The sequence below is a fragment of the Fusarium keratoplasticum genome, chromosome 3, assembly GCF_025433545.1.
Source record: "Fusarium keratoplasticum isolate Fu6.1 chromosome 3, whole genome shotgun sequence".
NCBI classification, from domain to species: Eukaryota; Fungi; Ascomycota; class Sordariomycetes; order Hypocreales; family Nectriaceae; genus Fusarium; species Fusarium keratoplasticum.
In genome coordinates this window covers 1799912-1817005 of record NC_070531.1, presented here as the reverse complement: position 1 = coordinate 1817005, position 17094 = coordinate 1799912, and the positions used below count along the sequence as shown (strand labels likewise).

Here is a 17094-nt window from a genome sequence, read left to right as displayed (position 1 = left end):
CCCGCCCCCCGGCCTCATGGATTCTTTTCGACTTGGTGTTCTAGATCGAGAGCTCATGAGGATGGCAATGCTGCGCTCTCATCTCTTCATTTGACTTAGCCGAGGTAAACAATCACTGGACAGATTAATGACAATGGAATCGTAAAGAGAGTGTTGAGCAGAAGTATTTGCAATGCTTATTTTGTATTGACTATTGCCTTGAAAGGCATGGCATGATGGCTTGTGTGTCATGAGGTTGACCTACTTTTAACAAAATTGAATAGAATCGTAAAATAGGAAATCATAAATCATATCATTAAACTATGTAGACTTTCATTCTATCCAAATCATCAAGTGCCATTCAATCAATAACCCAATCCTTTACAGGGCCTCAATCGACACGGGAGCATCTCCCTCAAGGTCACGACCTTTCTCCACAACCTTGAAATCGCCCTTGAGAGCCTGAGTGCCCTCAAGCTTACCGTCAGAACCGACAGCAAGCTCGGCAACAACCTTGCCATCGCCGTCGACAACCGTCGTCTTGGCGCCAGGGGAAGTCTGGTAGAGGGCAACCTCGACATCGTTGGCGTAGTCGTAAGCGGCTCCGACCTGCTTGCGGCTGCCGAGGACAAGGATGGTGTTCTCGCGGACGTACAGGGGAAGCGTGCCAAAGGCGTGCTTCTCCTTGAACCAGCCAGGTCCAGTCTTGACCTCATTGGTGAAGTAAGACGTCCACTTGCCCTTGGGGAGGTAGAACTCGACCTCGCCCGACTCTTCGAAGACGGGGGCCGCAAGCAGCTGGGATCCGACCATGAATTGGCGGTCGAGATACCAGGCTGTGGGGTCGTTGGGGAACTCGAGGGCCACGGATCGGAGGGACATGGGGATACCGCCCTCGATCGACTCCATGGCCTGCGCATAGAAGTACGGCATCAGACGCGTCTTGAGCGCCGTGAACTTGGCCAGGGTCTTGGAGCAGCCCTCCTCGGTCTGGTCGTCGTTGTCGACGGTCCAGGGCACACGGTAAGAGTTGCTACCATGGAGACGGCTGTGACTGCAGAGAAGACCCATGGCAACCCATCGCTTGTAGATCCACGGAGGTGGGTAACCCTCGAAGCCGCCGATATCACAGCTCCAGAAGGAGTATCCGCTCAGACCCATGGAGAGACCACCACGGACGGATTCCGCCAGAGCCTCAGGGGTCGACTCGCAGTCACCGCCCCAGACGAGAGGGAATCTTTGGGTTCCGGCACAGGCAGCACGGGCGTAGAGGACAGCCTCGTCCTTGCCGTAGCGCTTCTGCACGGCCTCGTATACAAGCTTGTTATAGAGGAAGGCGTAGTAGTTGTGCATCTTGTGAGGGTCGACGTTGGGGTCGTGCCACTGGACGTCGAGCGTGGGGATACGCTCGCCAAAGTCGGTCTTGAGGGCATCGACACCCTTGTCGAAAAGGCCGTTGAGGCACTCGACGTACCAAGCGCAAGCCTCAGGGTTGGTAACGTCCAGAAGACCCATACCGGCCTGCCACAGATCCCACTGCCAGACATCGCCGTTCTTGCGCTTAAGAAGATAACCCTTCTCAGCGGCATGCTTGAAGGCCTCACCAGCCTGGCCGATGTAGGGGTTGATCCAGACGCAGACCTTCTTGCACAGGCCGCTCTCCTTGAGTCGGGCAATCTGAGCCTTGGGGTCTGGGAATCGCTCGGCGTCAAAGACAAAATCTGTCCAGCGGAAACCCTTCATCCAGAAGCAGTCGTAGTGGAAGACGTCGACGGGCGAGCCGCGGGCCTTCATGCCCTCGAGGAACGAGTTGACGGTGGCCTCGTCGTAGTTTGTGGTGAAGCTGGTGGTCAGCCAGAGACCAAAGCTCCAGCTGGGAACCTTGTTGGCCTTGCCAGTAAGGGTAGTGTACTTCTTGAGCACATCCTTGGGACCGTCGCCGTAAATGATGTACATCTTAAGGCGCTGGCCTTCAACAGTGGTCTGAACTCGGCAGCATCGCTCGCTGCCAATCTCCATGTCCACACGGCCCGGGTTATCGATAAAGACTCCGTATCCACGGTTGCTCATCCAGAACGAGACGTTCTTGTAAGCCTGGTCACTGGAAGTGCCTCCATCGGCGTTCCAGAGGATGACGTTCTGGCCGACCTTGTTCCAGGCGCCAAAGCGCTCTCCAAGGCCGTGGACCGACTCGCCGACCGAGAGAGTCGTCTGCATAAACATGTAGTGCTTAAAGTCTCGCATGTCACCCAGCTGCATGGGCGTGCTGGGAGCGGTTGTGTAGGCGAAGCCGGTGCTGCGGTTGCCCAGCGTCGTGAGGTGCTTGGAGCCGTCGGTGCTGTGCAGCTTGATCTCAAAGTTGTGAGTGTCGGGATGGATCGTGGCGGACAGGGAGCCGGACTGCAGAGTCGTGCCCTTGTCGCTCTTGACGATCTTGCCCTCGACAGAAGGCTTTCCATCGGGGAAGAGGTCAAAGTGAGGGCCCTTGTTCTGGGCGCCGGCCCAGTGTGTCGACTCGATGGAAATGACGCCGTCCATCTCGGCCTTGAGGTCGAGGGTCACGGTCGGCTGGTTGAGGGTGTCGCCGCGGGAGTTGATGTGCTTGACCGGGCACAGCAGGTTCAATGCCTGCTGGTCCTCCTGGGGGGTGATCTCGTAGACGTCCTCAGCATACTCGGTGCGGACGCCCTCGGCGGGCAGCCACATACCATCGCGCAGATGCATGGTGTTGTAGGTGAGAATATGATGAGTAGAGAGAAGTGTTTTTTGGCTCAATTGGCCGTGTCTGAGGGGAATCAACTCAAGAGAAGATTACTCGAGGGAAAAACGGCTCCCTTTGAATCAGAAAGGTAGCACAAGAGACCATGGTCTCACTCTCCACCTCCCATCATGGAACCTCATCCTCACGACTCTTAGCATCCCACGAGGCAAAGCTCAGATCAGAGCAATTCAACCGCCTCCAACACGTCGTCATCATTGGATCCAGCTTCTTCCTTTCCCCTCTCGACCCCACCATCTCTCATGACATGGCAGCTTCTGCAAGCTCGTCCCAAAAGGCCCATGACCCTGCGGCGTCATTCGCCCGGCTCGGGCAGCAGACACATCATGCTTTCTCAAGCTAGTGCTGTGAGTTTTACTGCCTGTATGCCGACTTACTGACCGGGGCACACCCTAGCATGGCTCGATTGGCGGGTTAATAGCCTGTAGCCCACCCGGCTAAATGCAACCATACCATCGTGGGGTTCCAGGGCGTGTTTCTTGACCTACACCGACCTTGTCTCTATCCGCTCACCTGACTGATTCACTCTATCCTCTCATCAGTTCATCTCCTCCTGCGTCCCGTCCCGTGCTAGGAACTTCGGCGCGTCGTTCCACTCTCCGCTCCGGGCCTCCGACTCCACGGTGAGCCTCTGCGCCCCCCGGTCTCATCTCAGTTCCACGAATCCCAGGTCCTCGTCGTCCCCTTCTTCCTGCCCGTCTTGGGCTCTGCTCCCGTCCTTCAATATCCACAGATGCCGCCAATTGGTGGCGTCCCCGCATTTCCCCAGGGCCAGGAGCCACACCACGGCACTTGGTGGTGCGACGAACCATCATGATGATCTCGGTGTCATGTCCCAATGGCATATTGATCCCGCAATTTACGGGCAGATACATTGTCTGATGTTATTGTGCTGTGTACTCTTGTATCTAGGTGATCAAGTTGAGTCTTAGAGGCTTTGCAATATTGTCCATTGAACATTTCAACAACTGCCAAGAAAAGCAACACCCAGCAAGTAATGTCTTGGGAATAGCTCCATTCATGATTCTCTTCGTATAATACACTCTCAAACCACCCCCCGAGCTTTCGAACAAGCTAGTCATGTACAAGTGGTGCTACCAAAACAGCAAGGGTCCCATCGTAGAGGGTCCTATGTGACTTGAAGGCATGTGCCATGAGCCTCGGGCTATCACTTCACGATGACCAGCCTGAACGGTTAATTGTGTAGTCTCCTTGGCTCCATCAGGTCGACAATAAAATGCCGCTGATCCTCCCACTCAAAGCTCTGCTCTCCAGTCTTCTCACGGGATAGCCTCAAGCCCTCGACATGAAGCTCTCATCATATCTCTGCGCGGCGGTCCTGGCCACGGCTGGTCAGGCCGCCAAGGACACGCCGCTGTACAAGGACCCCAAGGCCTCTGTGGATGATCGTGTTGCCGATCTCCTCAAGCGCATGACGGTCAAGGACAAGATGGCCCAGCTCATCCAGGGCGACATGTCCAACTATCTCAACCTCACCGATGGCAGGGTGAACAAGACAGGCTTGGCCTGGAACATGGACAACCGTGCCAACTCTCTCTGGACTGGCCTATATGCCAAGATGGAGACTGTAAAGAAGGCTGCAAAGCTGGCACAGGACTATATGCTCAAGGAGACTGAGCTTGGTATGTTTCACCCCACCGATCATCTTGTCAAACTCTAACAGTCTTCAGGTATCCCTACCTTTGTCCAGAGTGAGGGTCTTCATGGTGTCTTGATCCTCAATGGCACCATCTTCAACTCTCCCATTGGCATAGGATGCTCCTTCAACCCTGAGCTCGTTGAGAAGATGGCAGGCGTGATTGCTACTGAGAGCCGAGCTCTTGGTATCAACCAGCTGTTTTCCCCTCAAGCTGATCTCGCCCGAGAGTTGCGATTCGGCCGAGTGGAGGAGTGCTTCTCCGAGGACTCGTACCTGTATGTTCCTTTGCAAGATGGGATCAATTGATGTGCTAATGGCTCTACAGCGCAGGAGAAATGTCATATCGGTACGTCAAGGGTCTCCAGGCCGGAGGCGTGTCGGCCATGGTCAAGCACTTTGTAAGTTGAAGCTCACCAAGACTTGCCGGCACAACTAACATGCATGTCAAGGCTGCTTTTGCTACCCCAGAGCAGGGTATCAACACCGCTCCAGTCCACGGTGGTGAGCGCGAGCTGCGGTCTCTCTACCTCCCACCCCTGAAGCGGGCCATCATTGATGGAGGTGCCACCTCTATCATGTCTTCCTACAACTCCTACGATGGAGTCCCAACTGTCTCCGACTCTTACCTCCTCACTGATATCCTTCGAGATGAGTGGGGTTATGAGTACTATGTCATCTCTGACGCTGGTGGCACTGCCCGTCTCGCCAACGCCTTCTACATCTGCCCCATTGAGGACAACGAATGCATTACTCTCGAGGTATGTACCCATACAGCTCTACTTCTTAGCATATTCTAACCAGTTGAAGGCCCTCCCTGCCGGTAACGATGTCGAGATGGGCGGTGGCTACTGGAGCTACGAGTCCATCCCCGACCTTGTCAAGTCTGGCAAGCTCGATGAGGCGATCCTCGACAAGGCCGTGTCCCGCGTGCTCCGCTCCAAGTTCACCATGGGTCTTTTCGAGAAGCCATTCACTGGCGTCTCTGACGACAAGATCTGGGACTACATCAACACCAAGAAGCACAAGAAGCTCGCCCGTGACCTTGATGCTGAGAGTATCGTGCTCCTCGAGAACCACGACAACGTGCTGCCCTTGAAGAAGGACGCCAACGTGGCTGTTATTGGCCCCATGGCCCATGGCTATGTCAATGTGAGTAACTTACCCATTGATTTGAACAACCCAACGATACTAATCCAAACCCAGTACGGAGACTATGTCATCCACACTGCTCCATCTCGTGGCATCACACCCCTCGACGGCATCAAGGCCGTTAGCAAGGGCAAGGTCACCTACGCTAAGGGCTGTGAGCGCTGGTCCAACGACGACTCTGGCTTCGATGAGGCTGTCGCCGCCGCTGAAAAGGCCGACGTCGCAGTCGTCGTTGTCGGAACCTGGTCCCGCGACCAGAACGAGCTCTGGGCTGGCCTCAACGCCACCACCGGCGAGCACATTGACGTTAGCAACCTCGACCTCGTTGGTGCCATGCCCAGACTCGTCAAGGCCATCATCGAGACCGGCAAGCCCACCGTTGTCGTCTACAGCTCTGGCAAGCCCATCACCGAGCCCTGGATCTCCGAGGAGGCCGCCGCTCTCGTCCAGCAGTTCTACCAGTCCGAGCAGGGCGGATACGCTCTTGCCGATATCCTCTACGGCGAGGTTAACCCCTCTGGAAAGCTCTCCGTCAGCTTCCCCTACGACGTCGGAACTCTGCCCATCTACTACGACCACCTCAACTCTGCTCGCACGTGGCCCAACCCCGGCAAGGTGTACGAGAACGGCACCCTCGTCTTTGGCAGCAACTACGTCCTTGAGAACCCCACCGCCCTCTACGAGTTTGGCTACGGTCTCTCCTACAGCAAGTTCGAGTTCTCCAACATTGCCGTGTCCAAGGAGAACGTCACCGCTTCCGACACTGTCACCGTCTCTGTCGACGTTGCCAACAAGTCGAAGCGAGACGGCGCCGAGGTTGTGCAGCTGTACGTCAAGGACATGCTCGCTTCGGTCGACGTGCCCCGATTCCAGCTCAAGGGCTTCAAGAAGGTCACCGTCAAGGCCGGCAAGACCACCACTGTCAAGATCGACCTCAAGGTTGCTGACTGGGGTCTGTGGAACCGCAAGATGAAGTACGTCGTCGAGCCTGGTGACTTTACCGTCTATGTCGGCAACTCGAGCGAGAACTTCAAGGGCAATGTGACAGTCACTGTTGCGTAAAAGAAAGTCATTAGGGGTACACGTGTAGATACTTACGCTTCGCATGAAACGCCTTAGTTGTACATTACGATTTTGAATACGAATTAGCTTTGGAGTTCATTCATCAGTCCCGTGCCTTTATCATCTTCAAGAGTGATGTTGTGATCTGACTCAACAATGGACTTAGGCGTAGAACTAGCATCGAGATGTTATCGTGGAATACTATAACAGTCGTCACATTGGTATCTATCATATATCAACTACCCAAGAATGACCGAATTTCCCACTCCTACACAACTTTCATCCAAGATTCGAAAACTGCTGCATGATTAGATATTGCTCTAGTCAAAGGCCTGGCCAGTTACTTACATTCTCTGGAGAGTTTGTGATTTCTTCAAAAGCCTGAAGCGTCTCGAATCCCATGGCAGCCAGTGGTTCAGTGCCATCATCCACAACCTAGCCCGTTAGCAACGCTTCCAAAGACATAGATAGATTAGACTTACCCAGCCCAAAACAACCTTGGCTGCCTTGTGACCCTTGCTCTGGCGAACACCCATGAGTGCTAGGCCTTGCAAAACGAGGTTTGACTGTGGCATTGCCGGGACAATTGGTGCAAGGATGCCACTAATGTCCTCAGTATGAGACAACAGAGCTGGCACGTGTGTTGCCAGAGAGCCATGTTGCTTCGAGATAATAATAGTGCCGAGTAAACTGCCCGTCGCGTCCTTTGCACGCACAATTCCACATGACTTAGTGTCTGATAGAGCGTATCGATACAGCTCAAGGATCTCAGCATTGGCGTGTGTACGCACGTGGCTGAGGACGCCGTCCCCGTTATCCAGGCCGTGGATCAGGTCAAAGCTGATGTTGGCTCTTTGAATGCTTTGTAGTAGACCTTCTGGGGCAGACCAATTCGGGAGGTCCTGGATGATCATGTTGGTGACCCTGCGGGGGAATTGCACATCCCAGCCGCTGTTTGAGAACCACTCCTTGACGGTATTCACCTCGATGTCGACGGGGATTCCCAGGAAGACGCCAGGAAAAGCAGACCCAAGTTGGACCTTCTTGATCCCACGTCGCTGCATGAGACTCCTGAGCGCCCGTCGATGGAGAGATCTACCGATGGATACATCCCGTTTAGAAGGATCAACAAAGATCGCTGCCAAGATACCAACTCCGTGCAAAAAGTATGTAGCAGCGAAGCCATACAGAGCGCCCGTGCTACTGTTTCTCACAACCATGTGAGCCTCGGCGATATTGGGGTTCTTAAGTTGAAAGGTGGCAGCAGTCGTGGTCCGTAGGAATTGCAGATCTGGAGCACTTGCTCGGTGGATAGCTCGTATAAGATCTTCCAGACCAGAGGCATCGCGGTCTGGGTGATACTCCTCAACGAGCCAGTGTTGTCTTGACTTGAGGACCTTCTTGCTCTTCCTCAAGGTGCCAGGCAGAGTTCCAAGAGGTGTAATATCTCCCACAAGTGCCCTAGCAAGAGCGTGCAGAGCATTCTCCGTAAAGTCAAAGGTGCATAGGTAGGTGCCAATCGACTTGTCCATGGCAAAGTCGTATGGTGAACTGACTGCAACCACGATCAACTGCTTCTTCTGGCCTCTGCTCCGAAGCATCGCGCACATCATGTCGACGTGCTTGGTAAAGCCAGCTTGGTAGAGGTTTCGGTTGGCATCAGCCGTGACAATAATGATACAAGATGCCCTATGGATCAGGTTTTCATGCACTATGTTGATTAGCAAATGTGCTTTCCAAGGCTGAAAGCCATCTCACCTGGACGAACTCCATTCGCTGTATAGCTAGTATGAAGCAACTTCTCGTTGCGGGCTCGCGCAAGAGATTTACCAAACTCTCGAAACACACCCTCTCCGCTCATGATGGCACTGCGGTCTCGATCATTATGTGCCCACATATCGTGATTACCCCACGCTTGGCTTTGGTTTCCCTTGGCACTGAGGAGTTTTTTGGTAAGAGAGGATGCGGGAAGTGGTTTGACCAAGGGCGTGAGTAGAAGTAATTCTTCTCCCGGGTGCATTGAGGCAGAAAGCGGGAGTAGCTTCTCCTTATCCCGAATGACAGTGATGGAGTCATCATAGGCGCGGAGTGATAGGGCAAGGTGGGATGGGTGAAGTTGAGAGAGGAGGGAAACGCCTGGAGGATTCAGTGCCTTGCTCCAAGATGTGCAAGTCGACTTTAGCTGAAGCACTCTCCTCAGCGAAGTAAAGATTCTCTCCTTAGTGATGATGCCGTTCTCGTAGCCCAGCTTCAATCCCTTGATAGCTTCGAGCTGAACATCGTAGGCACGGCAGAGGAGGACCAGATCACAGCCCGCCTCCACTGCCATGACAACACCGTTCTGTACACCAAGTTCATGACTGAGGGCCTCCATCTCCAAGCATTCTGAGATGGCAACACCGTTGAAACCGAGCTCATCGCGGAGCAGGTCATCCACCACTTGGTCGGATAGACAAGCATGGCTCACGCTCATTGATGGGTTGGAGATACCACAGCCTCCGATGAACATGGCATCCAACTTGCCGGACCCAATGGCGTTTCGAAAGGGAACCAGAGCGCTTATGCTTAGTTCTTCCAGTGTTTGGGTAATAATGGGAACGTCTAGATTTGAACCAAGAAAGTCCAGGTTTCCATACGAAGGGAAGTGTTTCCCGCAGGAAGCTATCCCTGCGTCACGGATTCCTCTCAGGGCAGCAAGACCATACTGAGACACTTCCTGCGGATCGTCTCCCGTTGCGCGAACACCCAGAGGCTGGTAGCGAGCGTTGTTCAAGACATCAAGCACTGGACCTAGCATGAGGTTTACACCACAAGCAGAGATCTCAGTTGCTGTGGCCTTGGTGACTTCGTAGGCAAGGTCTGCTCGACCTGTGGCCGCAACTCCCATTGCACTTGGGAATTGACAGACATAGTCCTCGTCAAACAGACTGTTGACGCCTCCATTCTCTTGGTCAAGAGCAATCAACAGCGGTTGTGGATGACCCGCATTCTTGGCAATAGTCTGTAGTTCTTGAACAAGTTCAGCAGTTTGCTGGGCAGCTTCAAAAGGTTAGCATGGTTCATGGACTATGAGTAGATAGCTGGCAAGTGACTCACACTTTAGGTTCTTGGCAGTGAGGATAATAGAGCCAAGATGGTGGTCCTCGATAAGGCTCCTGATCTGGGGGGTGACTTCAGTGCCATCCCAACCCATGATCAGGATCTGCCCAATGGCACTACAAGCAACCAGTTAGCATGAATGACAGACATATCGCTGCTGCACACTCCTCCGAGTGTCGGAGCCGAATGTGGAGGCCCCTTGACGCTTGACAGCTGCCGTTGGAACCGGACGGACTCCTCGGGGTGCCGGAGCGGAGCAGAGTGGTGGGTTGGTGGTTGGAGGCTTGGAGTGGGTACGTACCGGTCGAGATCCTGCCATATTGGATCCAGGTCGGCGTCGTCGGTGCTATGGGCCATGGTCTGTGGGCGGCGGTGACGATGATGCCTCGTCACATGATACTTGCTTCTTCTCTGATGCCGGTTGCTGCGATCGCCCCTCAACGTCCCCGTCGTCGTGTGCTTGAGGTAACGATGCGATGCATTGCTGTAGTCTTCGCTCGAGGATGAGGAGGATGCTGACCCGGGAGGGGCCATGGCTGCTAAACTTCGGTAAACGGGAATGGCGCGTCCTGGTTGGCTGAGGGCCGAGGATACCTTGTGTCGGGCTGGGTGGGGTTGTCAGGTTGTCTTATGGCCGTTGCTCGGTGATCATGGGTTGCGCCCCATGAGTTAACGTTACATGAACAATGACGGCGACTGAGGGTCGGCGGCAACAGGACGGCGATGCCATGCAGTGGCTGGTTTCACGTTGTGTCGACTCGAGACAGATCCGAAAAGGTAAGGATGAATGTTGCTCTTGGTTCGGATGGACGAATGCCACGCTCTTGTATCCAGACAGTCGACTCCATCGATACCCCGGTCTATCAACAAGAGTCAGGAAGGGCACCATACCAGGTCGACGACTGCCTTGTTGTGACTCGGGTCTCCACACAGTTCTTATGTGCCTTCCATGATGGCACCGTCCGGATGGCACTGGGACTAATTGCCATCCACGGTGCTGGGTAATTGCACTGAATCGTGATGGTGACGAGATCTTCCCTGGCTATCCGGGAACGTGGCCGTTTTCGGCGCCTTGATAGGTTTTTTTTAAGGTTTCCTTGCGTCTGGTGATAGCCTCTGGCGAGTACTAGTATGCCATGATTCTCTTCCAATTTGCACCTCATTTGTCCCTCGTGGACAGTCACGCCAAGACGGCCAACAACCACAGGCGCTCTGCACAAACATCTCTGACACTTCACTTACAGACTCTCCTACAGACACTCCCAACACCATCACAACCATGCCTGCCGCCATCTCCCCAACGCTGCCACCCACTGGCATCACCAAGTTCACCAACTGTCGTCTCCTAAAGCGAGGCGATCTTGTCTGGGAGGACCTGTGGGTCAGCTCGGCCACTGGCAAGATCGTTGACAGCCAGGCTTCCTTCTACGGCGAGCTCCATCTCCCTGATTCGACCATCGACCTTGGTGGGCGCATCATCGCCCCTGGTCTGATCGAGAGCCAGCTGAATGGAGCCTTTGGCTTCAACTTTTCGACCCTGCTGGACGACATGTCCGAATATGGCAAAAACATGGAGCAGGTCAATCGCCTACTGGTCAAGACAGGGGTGACATCGTACATCCCGACAATCACGAGCCAGCGCCCTGAAATGTACCAAAAGGTGAGCTTTCCCTGGGGATTGGATGGTGGGGATCACACATGAGGCTAATGCTCCGGCAGGCACTCCCGTATCTGGGCCCGTCTGGGGAACGGCGCATCGCCTTTCATGGGGCCGAGTCGCTCGGCGCTCACTGCGAGGGTCCGTTCCTGAGCCCCACCAAGAACGGCGTCCACAATGTCGACGTCCTCTTACAGGCACAGTCTATTGAGGACCTTGAGCGATGCTATGGTCGCGAGAACATGACTCCTCGTCAAGATGGAAGCAAGTTGCCCATCAAGATGATCACTGCCGCACCCGAGCGAGGACAGATGATGAAGCTCATTCCCGAGATCACGGCCAGGGGGATCATCTATTCTGTTGGCCACACCGAGGCCACATATGAGGAAGCATCCCAAGCAGTCAGCAATGGTGCCAGAATGATTACACACCTCTTCAACGCTATGCGCCCTCTGCATCACAGAAACCCGGGCGTCTTTGGTGTTCTGGGCAAGGCCGAGAGCCTGCCAAGACCTTTCTTCGGCATCATCTCTGACGGCATCCACCTACACCCCACGACCATCAAAATCGCCTACAACGCGCACCCTGACGGCTTCATCCTCGTCACGGACGCTATGCATCTTGTCGGTCTCCCAGATGGAGCTTACCCATGGACCAATGGGGAAGGTACATGCAATATTATCAAGAAGGGTCCCAAGCTGCTGCTCGAGAACTCGGACACGATTGCCGGAAGGTGAGTAACTATTTCGTATTAGCAATTGTGGCTGCTGACCTTGGCCAGTTCGATTACGCTGCTTGAGTGCGTCAACAACTTCATGCAATGGACGGGAGCAGGCATTCCACAGGCTCTCGGGGCAGTGACCTCGACGCCTGCTGCCATGCTCGGCTTGCAAGGAGTCAAGGGCACACTGGACTCGGGTGCCGACGCCGACCTCGTGATCCTATCTGAGAACGCTGTGAGTCAGGGCGAGGTTGGAGGAGCCTACCATCGCCTTGTTCTAGACGAGGTGTGGAAGTTTGGCGAGAGAGTCTCTCGGGCTGAAAAGGGCGGAAACTTCATGTGAAAGTTGCCAAGGGTGGATCAAGGTTTCCTATTATTGAGTATCGAGTTACGAGAACAAGACTGTACGCATTAGAGTTGAAGAGTATTCCCCATAAGCGGTTTTAGAGGTTCAGTGGGTAAACAAATGAGCCAGGAGTTCCGGTAGACGGCGTTGATAAGGATGAAGAGATTGAACCGTTTAAACAACCTGATATGATATCTATTCCGTCCTGTGTATGTATGCGTGAATGATCCATGTGATGGATTTTATGCGTGTGCAAGCTCCATCGCATATTCAGGGTCCTTCCAGCTGCCCGATTGGTGATAGTGAACCACCCGCTAAACCGTAGCGCAACCGGTGGCCAAGCCCCTTCTGAAACCATGCTCTAGACCACCCACTGATAGAGCTCCATGTCCCTCAACAGGCGGCAGAGTGCAGCGGGGGATTGCGGCTTCAAGCATGAGGGCGTCCGGGCTCGGCCAATTGTTGGAGCGATGCCAATCAGCGATAGCAAAGGTCCGATGGAAGCACCAGCCAGCAGCACCTCAGAAGCCAGCCCAGTGGGCCCTCTCCACAAAGTTTCCTCCACTCTCCACCTCCACCTCCGTGGGCTCCCCTTCCATTCATTCTAACTTGCGTGCTCTCTCCATGCTTGTCGGCTGATCCGTCGGTTGCTTCAATCTTCAGCGCGCTTGTTTCGCTTCAGAGACCAGCGCTGCTTCAGCCTACAATCGTCATCATCGCCGCTCCCCCATTATCGTCTCTGTCTGTTTCACAGAGTCGCGCGCCATCGTCTTGTGTCGCTATCCCCCGCCGCGCCCACCTGATCCAATGGGGCAATAACGGTGCGCTTCAACTGAACAATGCCATGTCCACCTTCAACTCAATGCCGGGGCTGCCAACAGGCGCCTCCGCCAGCGAATCCATGGCCATGAATCTCAGCTCCGGACAGTCCCAGAATATGGGAATGGACGTCTTTGACCAAGATCTAACCTTTGACGAATCACTACTGTACGTGCTGCTTCTGCTTGCGCGCGCGCGCAACGACCAGCCCGGTCGACAAGCTGACAGCTATCTGTAGCGACGGAACCGCGTTGCCGAACCTCCCCTTTGGCAGTTCGTACGACCTGGATGCCTTCTCAACAACCTTTGAAGATCCATTCTCCTACTCGTCGCGACATTTCGAACCTACGCCCCACCAAGATGTCCTGCACGAGGAATCCTCCCCCCAGGAGCCTGACAATAAGCTCCTGGGCTTCTCTGCCCCGGTCTCGAGCGCCACCATTATCAATGAGAATAACCAGTTTGTCGAGGCAAGCATGACTGCCGAGTTATACGGCATGTTCTTTGTCGCCGAGGACGTCTTTGGCGGCGAGTCGACGGGACGGCCCCTCGAGTTGACGTGTTATCGACGCAATCTGTGGCAGTGCTCGGGGCAGATCGCTCTTCCCCGGATGATCACCAACATTATGAATGAGCAGGGGCAACACGTTCAAATATTCGAGCTTATGGCGTCCATTACCGCTGTCGAATCCATCGAGGGAAAATCTACCGAGATTATATCCATCCCCTGGAAGAATGCAAACCCACAAGGAGGGGAAGACCCAAAAGCTGTTTCCGCTCCACCCAATATTACTCTTGATCTTTCAACAGGCCAGGAACTAGACGCGCATCGAGTGTCTCTGCCCGTCTCCTGGAAACGACTCCAATTCAAGCACGCCACCGCCAACAATGGTCGAAGAAAGGGCCTGCAGCAACATTACGTTGTCAAGATCAGCCTCCTGGGCAAGACACAGACAGGAGAGTTAATCAAGATTGCCGAGATACAGTCTGGCCCAGTCATTGTGCGAGGCCGGAGCCCGAGGAACTTTGATAGCAGAAAGGACGTTCCCCTAACGGGCGACAAGCGATTCGATAGGAGGAGTACATCGACCTCGAATGCTGATCAACCAACACTGAAGTTGGAGCGAGAGAATTCTCAAGCTTTCCCGCAAAGATTCCCTTCCGCTGGTAGTGTCCAGGTAAGCTCTATTTATCCATCATCGACGTCAACAATCCTGGCCAGTCAGCAAACTAACGACTGGACAACACCCCAGCCCCTATCTCACCCACTACCCAGCCCTCAGCCGCAAGCCAGCCCTCATCCCGCCAAGAGAGTGGCTCTATCACCAACAATGGCGAGGCCACCAATTCCAGCTTGGTCAAATGACTCCAATAGCTCTGCCAAAGCACAGACTACCCACAACAGCAGAAGCTCGGCATCACGGCAAAACACTTCTCTCCCGATTAACCTATCCTTATCAGAGGATGAGAGAAGTCCCAATCGCTCCAGTGCTGAGTTGCATAGCCCCAACTCGGGCAAGAACCATTCCACGACAGGTGTAAACCGGGAAGCCAGCCCTGCAGAAGAGGCTGACCCCTTGTACGAGTACTTCCCGCTGACGGTGGACGATTGGTATGATATAATTCATTTTGTTCTTTTCCTTGGAAATTCACTGATCATGTTCAGGATGCCACCGGTCGACGCCGTCTACAGACCGCACGTGGTCCATCACACCATCATGCCACCCGAGATGAAGGCGCAGCAGCTGAGGAGCAAGGCGAAGCGATATTTTGCCCCCGAGTAAAAGTAAGGAAATTTGGCGTAAAATGATGATTTATGAATTTTATTGGAGGCGAGAGGTTGGTCATGTGTTGTATATTACTCTACTATTTGCTAGCATCGGCTTATCAGCCCATTTCATGGAGCAGTTACTCTTGGGAAGAAGCATCAAGGACCGGGTGAGCAGAGCTCGAGACAGATAATGAACAGCTGGTTCATTCAGGACACGAAAGGGCTTGCACATATACCCTAGATTTTCAATGCAAGTTCAACGAGTACTATTACAAATATGATATTGCCAGAAACGAGTCTAGGTGACGCCGTAAAACACCAAACGCCCAACATCCATATCATGTCCCTTTTACTTTCAGGCCACGCAAACGCCTCCCTTTCCAGCGTGTCGGCATTATTTGGGTTTTATTCTTCTATCCTTACTGGTACAGTCTGGTGGTATCCTTAACTCCGAAACAACAATGTAGCGACTGGACAAGACCTGCTCCGTCTCTCTTTTCCCAAGACTCCAGGGATATAACTACTCAACTTGAAACCTATTAAACCGCGATGCCGTTTGCCTTACTCTGCATCTCGGGCTTTGGAGTAAGCCGGCCGTTTAGGCTTGGCTCGGGGATACGCGATGCCATTCGGTCAGGGACAAGGTCTGGAGAGGGAGATCTCCTGGTGGAGTCGCCCGTGGGAGTCGCCCGCAGGAGGTGAGAAGCAATGGGTTCAGGGGCAATGACTGTCGGGGTCTGAACTTTTTCAATCTTGGTCGCGGGGATGGCGACGTTGCCGGTGCGGACTTTGGAGGGGAGAATCTGCTCGAATCCCTGCTCGCGAGCGACTTTCTCGATACTCTTGAAGTACTGGGAATCTGTTAGCGGAGAGCGCTGTGATTTGAATGTGCGTGCTTACCTTGACCGTCTTGACCTGGAGTTCTAGCGTCGCATCCTCGTCGACAACAATCATTGGATGCGGGTGAAGTTGCAAGCAGGATAGCGACCACATGTGGTTGACGCCCTGCTCGATACACTTTTGCAATGCGAGCGCCTTTCGGGCTCCGAGAATAATGACGACAACCTCCCTCGCCTCAAGGACAGTCTGGACACCAACAGTCAAGGCCATTCTCGGCACTCTGCTCAGATCGTTGTCAAAGAAGCGAGAGTTGGACAGGATAGTGTCATACGCCAAGGTCTTGACCCGGGTGCGGCTAGCGAGACTAGATCCTGGCTCGTTGAAAGCAATATGTCCGTCTTCGCCAATACCAGCAAGGAAAAGATCGATGCCGCCAGCCGCCTTGATGGCGTCCTCGTATGCGTCGCACTCGGCTTCTGGGTTGGGCGCATTGCCATCAAGGATGTGGACGTTGGAAGGATGAATGTTTACGTGGGAAAAGAAATGCTCCCACATAAAGGTGTGATAGGAATGGGGGTCGTCTCGAGGCAGTCCAACGTACTCGTCCATGTTGAAGGTGACGACATTTTCGAACGAGACCTTTAATATTTAGTTAGCTGCTGTGTAAGTGGATGATATTGTAGAGAAGCTTACCTCGCCAGCCTTGTACTTGCGAACGAGCATATCGTACACGCCAACAGGGCTAGATCCTGTAGGAAGACCTAGAACGAAGGGGTGCTCTGGCGTAGGTTGGAACGCGTTGATGCGCTCGGCGACATAATTGGCGACATAGGCGCATGCCGCATTCTCGTCGTCGCGGATGATGAGCCGCATGATGTAGGGATGTAGGTAATGTCTAGAAGGGGGATAGTGTGTGCTGGGTATGGGTATTGAATATCAATAGACAAGGGTCTGTTGTTTGTGTGAGGTTTCCGGTGGTGGAGGGTTTTGCAGGAAACAGACTTTCTTTTGCACGAGATGTGACTTTCTTATGAGGGGGGAAGCACACGCAGACAATTCAAAGTTCCTGCCAAGCAAGAATAAACTTGCCATGCGGATTGCGTCGTGGAACCCACCAGATTGGTCGCCTCTTGCCCATCCACCATGTGTGCGTGGAGAGAGAGCGGCATCGGGGCCTTGCAATGTACAGTATCATGTAGACTATTGGATGCC

At 53.9% G+C, this 17094-nt stretch overlaps 6 protein-coding genes across 6 annotated transcripts; 3 read left to right on the top strand and 3 right to left on the bottom strand.

Annotated features, from left to right (window-relative positions):
- Positions 1-360: 360 nt before the first annotated feature.
- On the bottom strand, positions 361-2703 carry NCS57_00394500 (Gal-mutarotas-2 domain-containing protein; the record flags this gene model as incomplete). The annotated part of the gene is made up of 1 exon (XM_053053922.1): positions 361-2703. The coding sequence occupies one exon, from the start codon at positions 2701-2703 to the stop codon at positions 361-363; it is 2343 nt and encodes a 780-aa protein (XP_052916082.1).
- A 1361-nt stretch (positions 2704-4064) lies between these two features.
- NCS57_00394400 (Glycoside hydrolase family 3) lies at positions 4065-6629 on the top strand (the record flags this gene model as incomplete). Its single annotated transcript, XM_053053921.1, has 6 exons — positions 4065-4401; positions 4450-4693; positions 4744-4816; positions 4868-5176; positions 5226-5567; positions 5622-6629. 6 exons carry the CDS (start codon positions 4065-4067, stop codon positions 6627-6629), a joined length of 2313 nt encoding a protein of 770 aa, XP_052916081.1.
- Positions 6630-6908: 279 nt separating this feature from the next.
- On the bottom strand, positions 6909-10262 carry NCS57_00394300 (Glyco-hydro-3 domain-containing protein; the record flags this gene model as incomplete). Its single annotated transcript, XM_053053920.1, has 6 exons — positions 6909-6926; positions 6978-7064; positions 7112-8340; positions 8388-9668; positions 9726-9844; positions 10030-10262. 6 exons carry the CDS (start codon positions 10260-10262, stop codon positions 6909-6911), a joined length of 2967 nt encoding a protein of 988 aa, XP_052916080.1.
- Positions 10263-10414: 152 nt separating this feature from the next.
- NCS57_00394200 (N-acetylglucosamine-6-phosphate deacetylase) lies at positions 10415-12449 on the top strand (the record flags this gene model as incomplete). Its single annotated transcript, XM_053053919.1, has 4 exons — positions 10415-10505; positions 10973-11388; positions 11448-12118; positions 12167-12449. 4 exons carry the CDS (start codon positions 10415-10417, stop codon positions 12447-12449), a joined length of 1461 nt encoding a protein of 486 aa, XP_052916079.1.
- A 636-nt stretch (positions 12450-13085) lies between these two features.
- On the top strand, positions 13086-15055 carry NCS57_00394100 (NDT80 domain-containing protein; the record flags this gene model as incomplete). Its single annotated transcript, XM_053053918.1, has 4 exons — positions 13086-13439; positions 13510-14449; positions 14525-14883; positions 14938-15055. Exons 1-4 carry the CDS (start codon positions 13297-13299, stop codon positions 15053-15055), a joined length of 1560 nt encoding a protein of 519 aa, XP_052916078.1. The 5' UTR covers positions 13086-13296.
- A 526-nt stretch (positions 15056-15581) lies between these two features.
- On the bottom strand, positions 15582-16755 carry NCS57_00394000 (Glucosamine-6-phosphate isomerase; the record flags this gene model as incomplete). The annotated part of the gene is made up of 3 exons (XM_053053917.1): positions 15582-15893; positions 15943-16521; positions 16576-16755. The coding sequence occupies 3 exons, from the start codon at positions 16753-16755 to the stop codon at positions 15582-15584; spliced, it is 1071 nt and encodes a 356-aa protein (XP_052916077.1).
- Positions 16756-17094: the final 339 nt, after the last annotated feature.